Genomic DNA, 19,714 nt, shown 5'->3' on the forward strand with positions numbered 1-19,714 from the left:
CTACACTCTACTGCAAAGTAGTAATACTAGTATTGCACAGAGCTTTATATTGTCAAAGATTGTCTTGCTAAACCACACAACCCTCCTGTGTGCGAGGCAGGCATTACTATACCTATTTTGCAGATAGAGAAACAGATGCAGAGGTTATGGCCAAAGACCAACATTTTCAAACGTGAGCAGAAATAAAGCATCTAGAGTCATATTCAAGCATTGAAATAAGTCGCCTGATTTCCAGGTCTAAATACCTCCTGCTCCCACTGAAGTCAGGGGAAGCCTAACTTTAGGCTTTGAAAATGTTGCCTGATGTCACATAGTGAGTCAGCTGCAGAGTTGGGGTTAGAATTTAGGGGCTGCTGGCCCCCAACCCCATGCTCAGTTTACTAGATTACACTGCATTCCTTACTGCCTTCATACTTACTGAATGAGTATTCAGCCTGGAATCCAAGATACTGCAGGAAGTAGTCACTGTGGAACTGGACAAGCACTGAGTTCCCAGAGGAGATGAAGCCTGGAACTATGTCATTCGCACAGTATTTACCCTCAGAATGGGCTGTGGTTGTACCTCCATCGTAAATAACCAGGTAGTCATGTTGGCATTGAAACGAATCCTCCAGAAGGAAGGACAATATAGTCAATGATATCTGTCAGTGAGAGACAAGCAAAGTGGACATCTCCACTATGTTCTCAGTGCATCATTTCTGTGAATCATACAGCCATTAATGGCAGCCTGTTGAGATATTATTGGATGGGTTAGGGCGCCGGAAAACATTCAATTAATAACGAGCCAAATCCTCTGCAGAAGTAAGCTGGTGATTTATCCAATAACAAGCTGTTTAGGCAGGGCCTTTAGCATTTGTACAGGCCTAGCACAATGTGGGCACTACTGGAAATAACAACAATATTTAGATAGTCCCTTTCATCCCAAACTATACAAAGGGATCCCTTACACTCATCACTGATGGTGCACCATAGCAACTGCTTTCCACTGCACAACAGCTGTATATGTACAATAGTAATAGGAAAGGAGGGCGAATCCATATCCAATGGGTGAAGATATTTAGGTGACTAGAATGTAATTACTCAAGCTGAAACGTGGACAGGTCACCAATGCTAACCTTATGTGCACTGGCTAATCCTGTGGGGTTTTAACTCTACAGGACTGGCCAGTTTCTAAGAGTTTGGGCAGACGTGAGAGGACACTGTGGTAGGTTGGAGGAATGGGGCATCAGAGAAGTCTGAGAAGGTTTATTCAGAATCCGTGATGAGGGATGAAAGATCAGAGAGAAGCAAAGAGCTGGGAGCTAGTTTAACATGGTTGTCATCCTTTGGCTCAGAGCCCTTAAGAGGTGATGCTTGTTTTCAAGATTTTAAGGCCTAATGGCCCAACTCTTACAAAATGTGCCATGGGATCTTTAGTAACCACAAGGGGTTTGGACCTCAATGTTAAATTTCATCTGAAAGACGGCATCGCCATCCACAAAGCAAACACCATGCTGTGGCAACAGGTCAGTTTTGACTCAGAGGAGTGAAAGCTACTTACTGAGTCACCAACACCATTTCCACAGTATGGCCGCTCTTATGTTCTTATGTTCCTGCATTTTCCTGAGTTTTCCTTGGAGGTCTCCTATTCAAATATTAACTAGGCTCAGCCCTGTTTGCTTGTGAGACTTGATGGGCTCACACTGACAGATGGTAAGTCAGCATGTTAATGTGTCCCCTTTGGAGACTGTAAGAACATAAGAACAGCCATATTGGGTCAGATCAAAGGTCCATCTAGACCAGTATCCTGTCTTCCAACAGTGGCCAATGCCAGGTGCCCCAGAGGGAATGAACAGAACAGGTAATCATCAAGTGATCCATCCCCTGTCGCCCATTCCCAGCTTCTGGCAAACAGAGGCTAGGGACACCATCCCTGCCCATTCTGGCCAATAGCCATTGATAGACCTATCCTCCAGGAACTTATCTAGTTATTTTTTGAGCCCTGTTATAGTCTTGGAGATAGAGATGTATGGATCTGCATTAATTTGGTTTACTATCTGGAAAATTCCAGCAATATTTCATTATATCTTGGTGAAATTGCCATTAACTCAACTCACTCACCCCTGCGTCAGGTTTCAGAGAAGAAGCCATGTTAGTCTGTATCCGCAAAAAGAACAGGAGTACTTGTGGCACCTTAGAGACTAACAAATTTATGCTGAAATAAATTTGTTAGTCTCTAAGGTGCCACAAATACTCCTGTTCTTTTCACCCCGGTGTGTCCTAGAAACACAAAAACATTAGTCTGGTTTGGCTTTACTTTAAAAAAGTAGATGATGTTTAAACAGGTCAGAAAATTCAAGCCTTCCTCCATTTGTTGCACTGGTAGGCAGGTGATGATCCCCTACCTGCAAAGTAGGTGCGGTTCCCCACAATTTTATTCATTTTCTTTGAAAAAGGCAAGTTCAAGAATGTTCTCTCTCAGTTCTGTGCCCACTGAAACCAATCCTCTTACACAGATATTTTAAATCCAGACAGGTTGCAGTACAAAATGAACTTAAATCAGCTGGAGAAACTATCTGGAGAATTCTGCCTCTGTACCAATCAGGGTAGAAAAAGAGAGGGCAAGTTAGGGGTGGGGAGAGAAGGGGAAGGTAGGTGGCAGAAGGAGGGTCTGCTATGCCTCATTCTCCACTGGTGAAAGGCTTTCTGGGAGTAGTAAACCTAAAGGTGCTCCTTTTGCAGCTTTAACTTGTGCCTGGATTGGGCAGAGAAGAACCAGGGGCAGCGCCGAGGTTCTCAGTGGGCACAGAGGAGAAGCATGCCCTTCCAGTTTGATAATTTGACATTCCAAACAGCTGCTGGATATTCTACTGAGTAGAATCCATTTGATTTGCCATTGCTTGTATCTCCAGGGCAGCCCTACAGCAGGTAACCTCAGCTCACCTTGGATCCTTCTGGCGCTATCATTATCCAGGCACAGTCTGTTAGCGGAGGATAGTGAGAAGGATACAGTGGAGACTCAAATTTCCCATTCATGGCAGTAAAAGTCTTGCCACATTGCACTGGGAACAGAAAAGGGATTAAATGTACATGTGGACCCCCTTATGCACAAACACACACAGATTCCCATGCAGAGATGTCCACACAGACACATAACCCTATGCACACATTGACATGGATTATGCCTTACAAGGAGGCCTCCTTATGCCACTCTAGCAGTATAAAGAGGGGTTGAGTAGCCTGCACAAAATACACCCACTGAAGGATTTTTTTCCATCCCATTGTAATGGCTACGTCTTGCATCATCATCACTTGAACATTTTTAATGTCATTTGTCTTGCGTTTGATTTAAAATAATCATCCACAGCTCTGAGGCATAAATGAAAGTTGTCAGACATGGTCTCAGGCCTTACTGGGAGAGACTGGAGACTTACCAGAACTGTAAGAAGCCTTAAATTTGGGCAATGTGGTGCCATCACTGACCAACTCCACAAGCATCATGTTCCCAGAAGACACTACTGAGGGGAGCTGCTTTGGTCGACACAATTTGTTCAGAAAAACAGTGTCTCTCCTGCTGCCTCCGTCGTAAACCAGAATATGGTTGGAAGCACAGTCTGAGGAGGACTGGATATATAAGGAATTAAACTGCAGTAAAATCTGGAAAAAAGATCATGAAAGGATTTACCAACACAGCTCCAACTCTTCCAATAGTTCACTCCTAGCAGCTGGGTTGATTTTATTATTAGTTCAATTGCTCAAATAAAACTATTTCATCTAAAATGTTTATCTAATAAGTTCAATTTTCATTTATAAGAGCTCCTGGAAACCAATTGCACAGTTAGCCCTCAACAGTCAGCAAAGAGCATTTCATTCCATAGCCACTTCTTACTTTGTTTGCTGGGATACGAATCAGCCATACAGAGTTGGTATTCTTTGGGTATGATGACCGGTAGATAGTAGAGGAAAAACTTTCAGTCAAATTAGAGAGCAAAGTACTATGGATCTCTGGGGATGGGGAGAATGAAAAGATCTTAATGATACTGGATGCACAGAAAAAGCAATAATAGAATTAAGTGCTTGGTATGATATACACTCTCTTAATTTCCAGACGAAGTAATGAGTCTGATATGGAAACACATGTAAGGGAGGACAGTTTAATTTGACTTCTTACAAAGGGTTGGAATCCAGAAGGGAATGTCTCCTTCTGATTATCTATAACCACTAGGGGGCACATTCACTCAACCTGTTGTAGGGGGTAGAAATGACATCTCCATATGCTAGCCTGGTCCCGCCCCGTTCCACTGGGAGGATTCACCATGAGGCATGGTGGCCAGTAATGAAGCTGCAACACTTTATCAGGGTTTTCCTCTTGAGGAGGACAGCTTTAGTCGATGGCTGAGGCTACAACAGCTGTGGGATATTCTGGGGCTACAGAAAAGCCCTATTGATGAAGGCTACTGAATCAACGCATCCTTCGGCCAACCTGGCTGTACCACATTCTTAGCCTGGGCCAATCCCCAGCAGCTGTCTGCTATTGCAGCCTCCCCCCAGCCATCTGTTGCCAAAGTCTTTACCCATATAAGCTGTTATGGGACCGAGGGTGGATCTGGCACTATGTATACTTTCCAGGGTGAATTCACTACCGTGCATGGGGACAGCAAAAGGGCAGATATGCACCAGCTAAGCCTCCCATAAGCCCTATATGCAGAGGTTTGCATACTGGCACTGGGGTGAATTTTACCTCTATATGCTATCCTCTATATTGGTGGTTCTCAACCTATTTACCATTGTGGGCCTCATATGCAGCTCTTTCTTTCTTTCTTTTTCTTTCTTTGTGTTCCATTCTATGCATGAAGTGGGCTGTAGCCCACGAAAGCTTATGCTCAAATAAATTTGTTAGTCTCTAAGGTGCCACAAGTACTCCTGTTCTTTTTGCGGATACAGACTAACACGGCTGCTACTCTGAAACCTGTCATATGCAGCTCGTTATGTGGGATGCACCCACACGATATATATACTACCTGTATGGCCCTGAGGATGTCACATGGGCTGCAACTATGTGCTGACTGGGCTTCAAGCAGCCTGCGGGTTGAGAACCACTGCTCTATATGCTTAAATTAAACAGTGTTGAGCAGGGGGCCTTTGATTTTTCCTTTGTTTGGCTGGTTATTCCAGAGGATCTTTCCTTCCATCCCTGCTCATCCTGGAACTTTTTCCAGAGGAACTACCTCTTGTCATTCCAGAAATGCCATCCATGTCCACAAATGGCTTTTAAAATGTGCATTACTGCAGAGATATGTGCGAATGTCTGATCTCTACACGGGCTCTCCCTAACTGCCCAGCTGATTTGCAAAAACCAATATGATGAGCAATTGCATTTTTTTAAATGCTGCTCTATCATTTGGGTTTCACATTTCACCCATTTTTATCACAGATTGCAATCATCTTCTAGGGGAGTATATGCCAACTAATCCACAGATCTGCACCATGAATTCACAGGCCTGGAATCTGTTGCATATTGATTGTATTGCTCCATTCAGAGACTGTACAAAATATATTTATTTTTAAAGCATGAGATCATAGCACAAGAGTGGATTAAAATGAATAAGGAATAATATTGGGCTTACTTACCACATTCATATAACTTATTGATTTTGGCCACATCTAGGTTACTCAGTCCAAACCTCTGTCCAATGGGCACTGTGCTATCAGGGAATGGTGTAATGGTTGCCTTTCCAGACGTATTGGAGAAAGCAAATCTGTAGTGATATGAAGAATAACAACTTAGAAGTTCACTGAGTTGTTCCATTGTTTTACCTTCAAAACTCTGCAGAGTTATTTAATTTGGACTATTGTTGCGTGTAATATTCTGAAAAATATACTTTTAAATTAAACATTGCCTTTTTATATTTACAGTTCAGATGCTACTAACCAATCAGTGTTTGATAATGCAATATCAACCTAACCTCATTCTCTTACCTGTGATAGTGCATCACGGAGGAATAGTCATACTTGAGGCCCAGGTTATTAGCTCTGGTTGGTTTAAAGTGATAAAAATCACCTGTCAGTTACAATACATCATGTTTTAAAAGGTGAATCATAGTCCAGTAACAAACTAAATCAGCACAGCAACAATTTCTACTTCTACATCAAATCAACATAGCATCCTTCACACTTTGCAGTAAGAGACAATCACATACTGAAATGAAAAGGTAATATGCTTTAGATCTATGGTTACAGTCATTTACATTTGTGTATCTGGCATTATATGTGCAACCCACTAGTCAGTATTGTATGTGATTTGCATCCACCTCTGTGCCCATATTGTCTGTGGACTGGGCACAGATGGGGTGTGTAACACACTCTGACCTGTGGGTTACCTAAATTCTCTGCATGTTCATATTGAATGGGGAAGGATGGCCATGAAGTTAAGGCACTGGCTTGGGACTCAGGATATAGGGGAAAATTCCTAGTTCTGCCACAGAATTCCTGTATGCCATTTAATTACCCCGTGCCTCAGTTTCTCATCTGTAAAATAAGAATAATAGCACTTCACTACCTCACGACACAGGCAGCAGTTTCTTCCTTTCCCTGGGGGTGCTCAACCCCTGTTCAACCCCAGGGCCCACTCCCACTCCACCCTTTCCTGACCCCACGCCACTCCACCCCTGCTCTACCCCCGCCCCACATCCTCCTGCCTAGTTCCGCCCCCTTCCCCGAGCACACCCTGTCCCCACTCCTCCCACATCCCTCCCAGCGCCTCCTGCACTCCATGGAACAGCTAATCTGCGGTGGGTGGGAGGCGCTAGGAGGGAGGGGGAGGAGTTGATCAGTGGGGCCACCGCCGGGTCAGAGGTGCTGAGGTGGCTGGAGGGGAGCTGGCTGCCCCTGGGTACTAAGCACCCACTAATTTTTTTCCATGGGTGCTCCAGCACCCATGGAGTCAGGGCCTATGCCTCAAGGGTGTTGTGGGGCTAATAATATTTCTTTGCCTCTCATGGTGTTAATGGAGGGATGATACTATGGTGATGGTGCCATATAAATAAATAGAATAAAGAATGCCAAGAAATTACAGTGCAGTGCTTCTATTTTCAAACACAGAGTTGAAGAACTAGGTAAATCCATATTCAAATGATCATCAGGATGAGACATTTACAAACTGGTTTTTACTTTTTGTACCTTTTTCTGGGCACTTAATAGGGAGGCCAGCTCTACACTCTTGCACAGTCAGCCCCTGAGCGTGAGGAATTTACTTTGAGGAAAAGTTACAGGTTCAGAACGTAATACTTTAGGCCTCAGAACAGTTGAGTTAATATCATTTCTCTCTCTCTCGGTCAAACTAGTTCAAGTATATAATATGGTACATACCTGGACTAATGTACTGCCATGAAATCAGTACATATTTGTCCCTGTCGTTCCTGTTCTGTTCATGCAGCATCCCCAGTGCATGGTTTAGTTCATGCTGAATGATTCCTTTTCTCATGCAACCCCCTTTGCGCACCGACACCACCTGGGAGCCCCCAACCTTTCCAAAGTAAGACCAGCAGCTAGAGAATGAGAGAATATCATTCAGAATTTCCTGATGAAACCCAAAGGCTGGTGCTAACCCTAACTGCAATCCACAGATGACTGGTTCAGGGGCTGTTGCTGCAGAAATAATCACCTGTGCTGGCTAGCAAAATCTTTCTGTTCCTGTGGGAGTTTTTGGGTTTTTTAATTCTTGCCCAGTGATTGGACTTTTCAGCCAACATTAGTGTGCACTTTGAGCTGGTTTGTAGCTATAATTTTACTCTTGAACAGAATCCATAGAAGAAAGAAATTGTTAAAACCCCTTCAAAATGTGTGAGCTGTGAACAGCATGTGGAAACTGCAGTACCTGTCACAGTTACTAAGCCAACCTAGGAACGCTCACCTCCAGAGAGATAGGTAAAAATCCCACTTTAGATCACAAGTGAAAACAAGTCTGTTAAAGTTTCTACCTGCTTCACTAACCAATTCACTGACTGTCTCTACTCAAGAAGGGCCAGGTCTATGCTTGCTTTGAGTCAGGAATAGTGACTTGATCCAAAGTCCATTGAAGTTAATGGGAGTCTGTAGGGATCAGATTCTGTTATAACATCAGGGGTGCTGGAGGTCAGAAGTGAGGTTCTTTGGTTGCATTGGGGTATAAGCATGAAAGGAATAGCAGAAGGTGACATATGCCAAGATACATGGCCTATGGGCTAAGCTGTTGGGGAGAGGTAGGACTGGAATAGCAGGGGGGCTGCAGATCAAGACTGTGGTGCATCAACAATGTCAGGAAGATCTGATTGCTTAATGCCTATTCTATCTGCTCTGGATCAAGCCAATGAGTAGTCCCTCATGTCTAGGAGTACTCATTTTACTCACAATTAGTTTTATAAATCAAAAAGCGACAGACTCAGTGCACTGGAACCTACCCATCCTTAGGAGAAATATATATATAGTCAGTTTCCGTTGTGCGGTCTACAAAGTGAATACAAGTCAAGGTCTCGTATTCTTGGATGGCACCAACAATCAGAGCTTTCTCCTCACGAGCTGGGGGAGGAATAGATATAGTGCTTAGTTAATATAAACTGGAGTCATTAGCACACCTCTGTGTGTGTGTGAGACAGAGAGAGAGAGATGCTTTAGGGCAGCAATAGCCTAGTTCTGTGGCACTAACAACTTGCCAGAAGCCATAGGGCTGCACCTCATTAACAAATATATTTACATAAATGAACAAACATTCTAGCTGCAATGGTGAAATAGGGGCCTGATCCTGAAAGTGCTCTGCACACAAGGCTCCCGTTGACTCCAATGGGACTCCCTATGCACAGCACCGGCAACATCAGGCTCTAAGGCAAGATCTTTAGAGCATCATAGCCCAGACCCTGACTTAAGAAGGAGCTATGGATTTGAGACCATAGAGCCCTGGGTGGCAAAGTTCCATCACCCATGGTGATGGTGTGAGAGCAGCAGCTCACCCCAAGGGTCTATCTGCCTTATCTCCAACTGACCTGTTTCTCACTTGGCTCCTATTGCCTAACAGCAAGTACAGGAAACTAGGCACCAATCAGCTAGCTCAGCACAAAGATCCAGTAGTGTTGGAGTGTTCGTATGCCCATGTGGGAGGCCACAGGAAGGAACTGGGAAACCTCCTTCTCCCTGTGGTCAAATGGGACGGGGAAAAGGAATTGCTGAGACCTAGCTCTAACACCTAGGATGGGGGAAGCCCTCTAAAGGAGGAAGAATGGTAAGAGCTGGAGGGAAAGTTGTGTCCCATCGTTGGCCTTCTGGCATCCAGGGAAGTGGAAACCTTAGGAGGGTAACAGCGGGGCAGTTGTGTGTGAAGTAAAGCCCACACAACCTACTGCATATGTTGTCTTAAAAGGCCAGCTTCAGAGCCCAATTGCTACATGTGGCATTAGGAGTGATCTACAGAAAAGATAAGTTTGTGCAGAGGAGTCAGGATGAAGGAGAAAAATCTACCTACCACACACTCACCAACATCTGGCCAAGGGGAAGAGGCTGGGAGAAAGTCTTCTTCAGGAGGTCCCTACAGATTTTTGGTGGATGTGTACTGGAGGCGGGGTGGCCTGAAAGCCTGATTGACCCATGCCCTATTAAAGCTTAATCCACCTCTGGCTCGGAGGAAGGGCATCTCTTGGCTTTCTCCTCTACTCCGTGCCCACAAGCGTTGGCCTGGCATCTGGAAAGGAGAGGACTTTCACCTCCCTGTCTCTCTTCTTTTTCCCTCTTTCTCCCCCTCCCCTTCGCCTCTTGGCTGATGGGAAGGAGAGATTGTTGCCTTTTTTCTCTTCTCTCGTGTGGGTGTGGGGGTGTGTGTGTGTGGGGGGGGTGATGAAGTGTGGGAATGGGGAGGAAGTATTCCAGTGATTCATTCTATCCTATGGGAAGGTGTTTGACAGAGCCAGCAGAACATTAATTAGTGCAACTCTTAATGCAGCCGCATCATTGTGCTGAACGTTCCATGCTGAAATACAAGTCCCATGCTCTCAATAGCTCTTCATGGGCAGAATAAACTGGCCTGGGAGGCTGCTAGTTGGCAACTCCTCACCCATGTTAGCAATGTTAGAATGAAATCTTACTGTAGGAAGAAGAGATGACATAGGGGATGATGACGAGTCCATTCGATGATTTGGGCCAAAAGCACCAGTTAAATGGACAGACTATGGCATTGCGATGTCTTTTTGGGGTAATGTCACCTTCATATAAACGGGTTTTGCTGCCTATGTAGATGAAAAAAATAACTTACTGTCAGTTAAAAAATACTTAAAAAACAGAACCGTGGGTATCCTACGGTATATATAGTGACTGAAGTTCCACCAAGGGCCTTGTTCTGCCAATGTGAGAACAGATCACAGGTGATTCCTAATGTCACGAGAACCCACTAACAGAGCTTCAGACTTGCAGTCTGTACAGTTTGGGTGTATTTTCATAGGATTAGAAGTAGGAATAGGCCTGACCCTATACCCCAATTCAGAACACCTTTGAAGTCTGGGAAATCCATGTCCGAAATCAGGCATGCATCCTAGCTTCACGGCTCAGGCTGATCTCTAATTATAAGATTCTGAAGTTTAAATTAAAAATGACATTGACTTCAGGTCTCAAAACTAGCAGTGTTTGAGACCCAGTAACTATGAATGACCCCAAAAATTCAAGCCCAAACCGCTTAGTTTCATATTTGGATCCAAAAATATTCAATGCCATAGGTTTTGCCCCATTTCATAGCTAAACAGAGTATCACTTGGGTTCAATTGAAATGGAGCCCCTTTTATGCTTGCAAGATTTGTGAACCTGAGCAAACTTTTCAATTACTCTGGTCTGAGTTTCCATTTTGCAACAAAACCTGGAACCAGGTTACTTCCTTGTGGTTTGGGGATTTTGCTGATATTTCACGTAGCTCTACTTACAGCACTGGGAGCAAGGCGTGCACACCCAAGGCCAAAAAGAAGGAGAAATCTGAGAACAAACAGTTCTGTATAATACAATGTAATTTAAACAAACTGAGTCATACTTTCAATACAAGGTTCTGTCAAATCTTTCCAGGGATTTTTCCTAATCCTGCTAAATTTATAAAGGATAGCTCATGTAAAGAATCATAAGAAACAGATTCACTGGATTTTGTTTTAAATTGATTACCTTTATTGGATTTTAAAATTAAACTAAAAATGGATTCTTCCTCACTCTCTGGGAAGGCAACTCCTGCAAGAGATATCAAGGATGTGAAACTTTTTATGCTTGAACAGTGTGAGAAAGTGGATTATAAAAATACAGCACATGGGTACCTGGCATGTTCTTTTCAATGTCGGGGGAAATTCTGACCCTACTGAAGTCATTGGGAATTTTGCCATTGATTTCAATGGGGCCAGAATTATATCCTTTGTGTGATGCTGTAACAGTATAAAAGGCAAATCTATTGTAACTGTGTTCTTTCTTATCACAATTATCCTTGTCCTCCCTCCCATGCTCCTTCCTATTGTTAGTTACACTCACTTGTTTTTAGTCCTAAATTAATTGTAAACTCACTGGGGTAGGGACTCTTTACTATGCCTTTGGACAGTGCTCAGAACAAAGGGACTCTGATCCTGACTCGGACCTTTCGGTACTACTACAGTACAAATGATAAGTCCAAAAGCAGTTTATGATTATTCAGAATGGAAGGTGCTATATAATTAGACTGATATAATTAGATATTGAGGACCTGACTCTCCGCTGTCTTGAACTTTGTGTCATCATTTATACGTGAGCAAAGTGGGTGTAAAATGCTCCCAAATCTGAATTTTGCACTCATGCTGGTGGTAGCATTTTTCACCCATTTTGCACTCAATTTGTAGAAGTGTAAATGAGGCTAGAGGATCACAGTGGAGATCAGGTCCTAATAACCTTTGTTAGCCAATCATTTGCCCTTTCTTAAAACCCATTTTATATGATCTCCTTCAAAAATGGCCTCATTTGTAAATACCCTAATCATATAATATAGACATTTCAAAAATATTGTGCGCAATAGTGTAATACCACATCATTCTTTCAGTGTTCTGAGGACAAATGGCTCTTGCTTACAGTTCAAGATGTCCTCATATGCTCCCTGATGTCAATTATAACCTTTCATCTTGTGTGGATTGTGTATTAGTTTACCACATGCACTAAACAACTTGCCTCAGTTAAAGCTGTTCTTAGAAAACTGTTAAGAAACTCAATTAAGATTAAAAAGTAATTGCAAAAGAAGTAAAGCTGCTATTTGAAGTTCACGATAAAGCAAAGTGCTTTCAATCTGGAGCAGAGAGGAAGGATGACAAGAACAGCTCTAGAAACTAATGGCAAAGTGTTCTAACTTCATACCAAGGGAGTCCTAATAATGGAGAGTTAATAATGGACATTAGGAGAGAATATTTTCTATTTAAGAAGCAATAAATAACAGGGTGCAACACAAGTACCATTTAGGAATATTTGTAACCTGAAGCAGTAAGATATGCCAAGCTCTTTGCATGTATGTACTTTAAATTTAAATGATTTCAGCTCAGTAAGAAGGCTGATACATTCCTGGTTTTTTGATTACAGTAATTTTCTAGTATTGTATAAATCACACTTACCTTCATAGCTTTGTTCAGTGTTCACCTGCAAGAAAAATAAATTTTTTTTCACATGCCAGTTCTGTCAGAAATGTAACACATCTGGAAAAAGGAAAACTGAAAAGAATCAAAACATTCAGATTAATTAAAAATAATTGTCCCAGCTTATTTCCTAGCACGTTAAAAGGATAGAGGGTGGGGAAGGTATCCCAGCCATCCAGCAAAGAGATAAAAATCACATACAAGAAACAAATCTGTGAATGGCTCTTCTGTTTTACTCTCACCTGGATAGGGAAGCTTACACTGAAATAAAAGTGAGATGCAAAAAGGGCTAGTCGAATTTTCAAGTCCATCCTCAACCTCTGAAAACTTATCTGTAATAGTGACTATGACTCACAATTCTGGAGATATCTGTTTAAACTCTTTGGTACCTTGCTGTGCCTCTACCAGATTGTGACTATTCATGCAAGAAGAAGGTGTGGCCAATAAGTTGCCAGAAACAGAGAATTAGAGAAACAATGGACTTTAAAACAAACATGAGAGATCTCTGGAGAAAGGTGTCCAGAGTCTTATCACAAATGACACTGTCAGATGAACATTAATACAATTTTAAAAAATCATTACAATACCTTTAGTTATTAAAACTAAAAGAATTTAGTAACTATAATTCACTTTTCTCCATTTCTCCATATCTACTGTTTTCTTATTTTGGCATTTCACTCAGCTCAGATAGTGAAAATAGACTAGTCAGTTTCATCTTAGTTTCTAATCAGTTTCCTGTTCCAGTTCTCATGCATTATCAAAAAGCTGCTCCATTTGGGTTAGGAATACTACAGGGAAAGAGTGAATTCCAAACAAAAATAGTTTTCACTAATATAAAATATATGTAACACTTATATTAATATAAAATTTAGTAACTTATTTCCCCAAAACCATAAATTTTGGTTTTAAAATTACTGATTCTGATAGTTTCTTTTTCAAAAACAATGCTGATTTTAATCTCATCACTGGAGGATTCTGACAAGTGGAAACACATACTTCCAAAAAATAGTCCAGATAATAATCACTGTGTTGTCTGTCTTTTAAGCTGCTGTAGGCTATACATTAAAGGCTTAATATTTCAATAATGATTCATTGACGGCAAGTTTCAGAGTAGCAGCCGTGTTAGTCTGTATCCGCAAAAATAACAGGAGTACTTGTGGCACCTTAGAGACTAACAAATTTATTAGAGCATAAGCTTTCGTGGGCTACAACCCACTTCTTCGGATGCATAAGTTACTCAGATTTAAGGACCATGCAAAATACATTCCCACATTAAAGCTTTTGGCAGGCTTGGCTCAATGGTAGATTCAGAATTTGAGCATAGGCATATCCCTCTTTCTTTAATAACTCCCAGTCAGAACAAGGCAAATGTTAAGGGCATATTCTCAGTTTCTTCAGGGCTTCAGTGCTCAGCTGCCCTTTGAGCCAGTGTAGCTGCAGAGCAAAATCTCCCAGCATTGGGTCAAGCATGTACCCCTTCATATGCAAAATATTGTATTCTTTTCACAGTATTTTACTGGTAGTGCACAGAAATGGGTAGAAAACTATTTTACAAGCAACTATCAAGTGCTTCCAGATGTAGCTCCATTTGCTTTAACTTGTATATCAGAGCTTTTACAAACCATCCTATTTTATTATCTATTGTCACCGGTTCTTCTGTAGAAGAGTATAAAGAGCTACTTCTGGGGGAATTCTGCGTCACTGCATGTGTGCATAATTAATGCCATGCATATTTTTATTTTTTTGCACAGAAAAAGCTTCTGCTGGAAAGTTGCTGCAGCTCTGCCTCTTGCCCACCAGAGGGCGCTGTGGCAATAGAACAGAGCAGCAGCTCCCTGCCAGCTAGGGAAGAGAAAAAGCCTGCCTTCTTCACAGGGCCTGTGGGACCAGGTCAGGAGACAGGGACTATGGGAAGACAGACAGCATGAGGCTGCTGGGGGATCAGATGGGGGCTCAGAAGGGCTAGTGGGGGAAGACAAACTGGGGAATGAGCTGAATGGGAGTAGAAGTGCAGGGCCACACAGGGGAGGGAGGTGCAGGGCCGGATGGGGGAGTGGGTGTCTGTGAGGGTGGAGGCACACATATAGACAGGGGGTGCAAGGACACATGGAGGTGCAGGGACAAATGGGGATAGGGTAAGATGTGTCTGACTGAATGGGAAAGGCTAGGGGTCAGCCAGGGTCTGCATGGGGGAAGTTTCCTAACAATTCCCCTCTTCCCCCCCCCCAAAAAAACCTGTTCTATACTTTTCCCACCCATACCCAACAACCTACCAAGTTCACACCCACACTCCTTCCCAGCAATCACTTCCCTTTCCCTCAGCTCCTCCGTTACCCCTGATTCCCCCAAGCCTTTGCACTGCTCCTGAAGGGTGCGGGAAATACGGTTCTGTATTGTAGTTTAAATGAATTATTGCTCAGAGTTCTGTATTAATATGCCTAGTAAGGAATCTATTTGTCAAAAAATATTTCCTGAATCTTTTTTGTTGTCTGTATTGTTACAGACATACTTGCTGACACGTATTTTGAAATAAATGACCACAAATAATTGAAACTGGTGTGATTATATTGTGTTATTTTGATAAATGAAATATGCAGAATTTTGCAGAATTTGAAAATATTGTGGGCAAAATTTTAATTTTTTTTTTGCAGAATTTCCCCAGGAGTAAAGAGCTTAATCCAGGATTTTGAACTATCACTGCCTCTTCCATTCCTTCTGTGATATCCAAAAGGGCATGTGCCCACAACCATGCTATGACATGCCATCCGGGGCTATCAGGAACTATATAGCCATTAGTGGCATAAGTCTCTGATGGTTTCTATCCACTAACTAGGCAACCAAAATTTTATGGTGATCTTTTACATGAGGCCCCACTAACTTTTGACACCTTCTATATCCCTGGTAAAAAGACTTCCCTTTCTAGTTAGAGAAAGTTGGCTTATCTTTACTTCACATGCATTAAGCTCCTCTTCTAATACTTGAGCAAATTTTTTCCTTCCAAAAAGCACATTGTTGAAACCCTCCTATGGAATAGCCTCCTTTGGATGAGAATATCCATTCCTCATAAAGCAGCTTGAATGCCATTGGCTGCTATCAGGCACTTGATGATCTATCCATAGACTATCCTGAGCAGAGGTAGACACACCTGGATCTCTGAACATATCTCTCTGGTGCTGTAGCTTGGTGGCTCCCCTCTGTACAGCTGAATAGTTCAGTGGCTGAAAACAAAGGATGCCTAGCAAGTAATTGGGCTTTTTTATTGTTATGATTTATTGGGTATGTTAAGCCCAGTAGTAATCAGCGTGTAGAAAGGAAGGATGGACGAATGACATCCATGGTGTTAGGCTGGGAGCTGGAAGATCTATGTTCAACTCCTTTCTCTGCCACAGAATTCCTATGTGATCTTGGGCAAGTCACTTAATCTCCCTGGGTAGGAGCCATGAAGGGACTTAGACATTGCCATCCTGAGTGGGCAGTGCCTATAAAATCACAGGAACACGCTGTGATACACAAAGCTGAGTTAGGTGCATAGACTCCATATACAGAGGAATGGAGAATGATGGGCACCTTAGAATGCAATTCACAAAAGCCAGCACACTAAGCGCAGAGCCACTTCAGTTACCCAATGGGAGATTTGGACAACGGGGGTATGTGCTAAGCCCCACCTCTCTTTTGGACATAGGTACCTAAATCTAAGTTGCAGGGAGCTGCCTATCTCTGCTTAATGACCCACAAACTGGAACCAGCCATCTGGAGTCAAGCAGCTTAGGCACCTCTTGCAGGAATGAGTTAGGGGCCTGCATCATGTCACACAAAATGGCAGGAGAGGGTGCTTCTACCACCACACACTTTCTAACATCTAACTCAGATTAAGAGTACTTGTTTGGGATGTGGGAGACCCTGGTTCAATTCCCCTCCTCTGCTAGAGGGGAGAAAAAATTGAAACTAGAGGTCTTCCATGTGAGTACCCTAACCACTGAGCTATGTGATATTCTGAAGTGGGGCTCTCTCAATCTCTCCGGTTGAAGCTGTTCTACTGTGGATATAATGAAAGCATGATTGGCACAGGGGGACCAGACCCAGGGTCTCCTATGTCCCAGTGGGTACCCTAACCACTAGACAACAGAGTCTTCTCTCTCACACTCTGGCCCAATGACTATTTAAGTACTGATTCAGAATGGAACAGTCATTGGACCAGAGGCAGAGAGTGTGAGAATGACTCTGTAGTCCAGTGGGCCCTAGTGCTCCCATTCCCCACCTGCAAAATGAGGATAATAGCACTGCCTCATAGAGGTGTTGTGAGACTAATACATTTAAAAGCAGATTGTGAGGTGCTCAGACAACTACAGTAATGGGGGCCATATACGATAGATAGATTTAGTATCTGTCTCTTAAGTGGTAATGTACTTATTCAAACATAGATGTTCCTTCCCAAAATGCAGGGGATGGACTAAATGGGGCTTTTAGTCTTTTCCATCCAAACTGTTCTCTGTTTACATTTTTCTTGTTCTCTTTGCGGGGAGGTACTGGGTTATTTGTTTGCTAATGTTCTAGGTGTGTTGGGAGCGGTTTAGGCTTCTTTGTTTCTCTCAGGGTGATGGATGGTTTCTTGTTTTGTGTGTAGGTCTTTATTTGCTTGGGAAGTTGTGAATATTGGTTACTAAGCACTGAGCCCTAACTAATGGTTAAGTTATTTAGCTGAAAATAATGCCAGTAGTACTAGTGCTCTTTAGCATATTGCCAATCTGCTGCCACCAGGCCATGACCACCTGTCACAATGAATTACCACTATTTATTCTTTCTCCATTACATAGCATACAATTTTCACTTGTTTTTTTGCAATATTTCTCATTTTAATGACAGGCAGTACAAATGCCACACAGTACAGTACATGACATCAAGTAACCAGTGCTGAATGCAGTGTGTAAGTAAACAGGCACAACAATGTAGGTCAACTATGTTTTACAATACAGGTCACCTGCACTCAGGTGGGTATCCTGGAGAGGTAAAATATGACCTCAAGGTCTGACTTTAAGCACAGTATCAACAATAATCTCTTATTTTCATATCTCAGTCTAATTAGACTGGTTTACGATATACATTCATTATCTGATTGTATTACAATATGTGTAATTGAAAGCATTGTCTTTTGTGGTGCTGGAATTTGGGATCCCATCCTTTGTTCAGACTCGCATCTCTGACAACTCCAACCACCAACTTTGACAAAAAATATTGAAAATTGATCTGCTCAGATCTTACCTCCAAAATCCCCCCATTGTCCATTACAGTAAAGAATTTCACCATTCTCCCTGCCCATAGGCTTGTAAGCTTAACAACATAACAGGGGAACAGTCAGTTGTTAAAATAAAAATCAAACCCTTTCTATTAAAATTATTTTGAAAACATTCTTTCTGAAATATTTCTGTTGGTCTCAGATTGTCTAAACATTTAGGGCCAGATTGAGCATTTATTGAATATCCTGAGTATAGAGTAGCACATAGCTGCATCACCCAGAAAAAGCCCTGGAAAGGAAGTGTCTCTCAGGGAGGATTTTGTGACTCTGGGGATGATCAGTCACAATTACTTCCTGTTTCTCTCTTGCTCCTGAGGGAGAGTGATCTACTGCTTTACTAGGTGTAGCAAATACCAAATACTTTAGATTTCACTCCCACATAAGTGCTTATTCAAATAAACTTTTTTTGCCTCATTATGACAGAGACATATTTATGTACAAATAAAGTTTATGAAAAAATTAGGGCTGTCGATTAATCGCAGTTAACTCACGCGATTAACTCAAAAAAATTAATCACAATAAAAATTAATCGCGATTAATCGCAGTTTTAATCACACTGTTAAACAACAGAATACCAATTGAAATGTATTAAATATTTTGGATGTTCTTCTACATTTTCAAATATATTGATTTCAGTTACAACACAGAATACAAAGTGTACAGTGTTCACTTTATATTATTTTTATTACAAATATTTGCATTGTAAAAATGATAAAAGAAATAGTATTTTTCAATTCACCTCATACAAGTATAACAGAGACTTGGTGGGATAACTTACATGACTGGAGTACTGTCATGGATGGATATAAACTGTTCAGGAAGGACAGGCAGGGCAGAAAAGGTGGGGGAGTTGCATTGTATGTAAGAGAGGAGTATGACTGCTCAGAGCTCCGGTATGAAACTGCAGAAAAACCTGAGAGTCTCTGGATTAAGTTTAGAAGTGTGAGCAACAAGGGTGATGTTGTGGTGGGAGTCTGCTATAAACCACCAGACCAGGGGGATGAGGTGGACAAGGCTTTCTTCCAGCAACTAGCAGAAGTTACTAGATCGCAGGCCCTGGTTCTCATGGGAGACTTTAATCACCCTGATATCTGCTGGGAGAGCAATACAGCAGTGCACAGACAATCCAGGAAGTTTTTGGAAAGTGTAGGGGACAATTTCCTGGTGCAAGTGCTGGAGGAACCAACTAGGGGCAGAGCTCTTCTAGACCTGCTGCTCACAAACCGGGAAGAATTAGTAGGGAAAGCAAAAGTGGATGGGAACCTGGGAGGCAGTGACCATGAGATGGTTGAGTTCAGGATCCGGACACAAGGAAGAAAGGAGAGCAGCAGAATACGGACCCTGGACTTCAGAAAAGCAGACTTTGACTCCCTCAGGGAACTGATGGGCAGGATCCCCTGGGAGAATAACATGAGGGGGAAAGGAGTCCAGGAGAGCTGGCTATATTTTAAAGAATCCTTATTGAGGTTGCAGGAAAAAAACATCTCAATGTGTAGAAAGAACAGTAAATATGGCAGGCGACCAGCTTGGCTTAACAGTGAAATCCTTGCTGACCTTAAACGCAAAAAAGAAGCAGTAGTATAAGGGCCCTACCATCAATCAAACCCCGCCCCTTGACCCCTTAAACTCCGCCCCTTGACCCCTTGGTCCCTCCCACCTGTCACCGGAAGTCCCGCCCCATGGGGGGTATTACTTCCGGGGTCAAGGTGCCACCTGACCGTAAGCAAGGTGGGTCGTGTGACCCCTCTAAGAACTCCCCTCACCACCCTCTACCAATCAGGAGGGGTTTCGTCCTGATAGGACCGCC

At 42.5% G+C, this 19,714-nt stretch overlaps 1 protein-coding gene across 1 annotated transcript; it reads right to left on the reverse strand.

Moving 5' to 3' along the window:
- Positions 1-380: 380 nt before the first annotated feature.
- On the reverse strand, positions 381-12,925 carry LOC112117425 (astacin-like metalloendopeptidase). The gene is made up of 12 exons (XM_026651242.1): positions 12,857-12,925; positions 12,594-12,618; positions 11,143-11,205; positions 10,089-10,229; positions 8,418-8,535; positions 7,348-7,526; positions 5,959-6,040; positions 5,611-5,738; positions 3,869-3,984; positions 3,414-3,636; positions 2,923-3,041; positions 381-641 (listed from the first exon to the last, which is right to left on the reverse strand). The coding sequence occupies exons 1-12, from the start codon at positions 12,923-12,925 to the stop codon at positions 381-383; spliced, it is 1,524 nt and encodes a 507-aa protein (XP_026507027.1).
- Between the last annotated feature and the right edge of the window lie 6,789 nt (positions 12,926-19,714).

Source organism: Terrapene carolina, unplaced genomic scaffold, assembly GCF_002925995.2.
Source record: "Terrapene carolina triunguis isolate 2854851 unplaced genomic scaffold, T_m_triunguis-2.0 Scaffold96, whole genome shotgun sequence".
Classification (NCBI taxonomy): domain Eukaryota; kingdom Metazoa; phylum Chordata; order Testudines; family Emydidae; genus Terrapene; species Terrapene triunguis.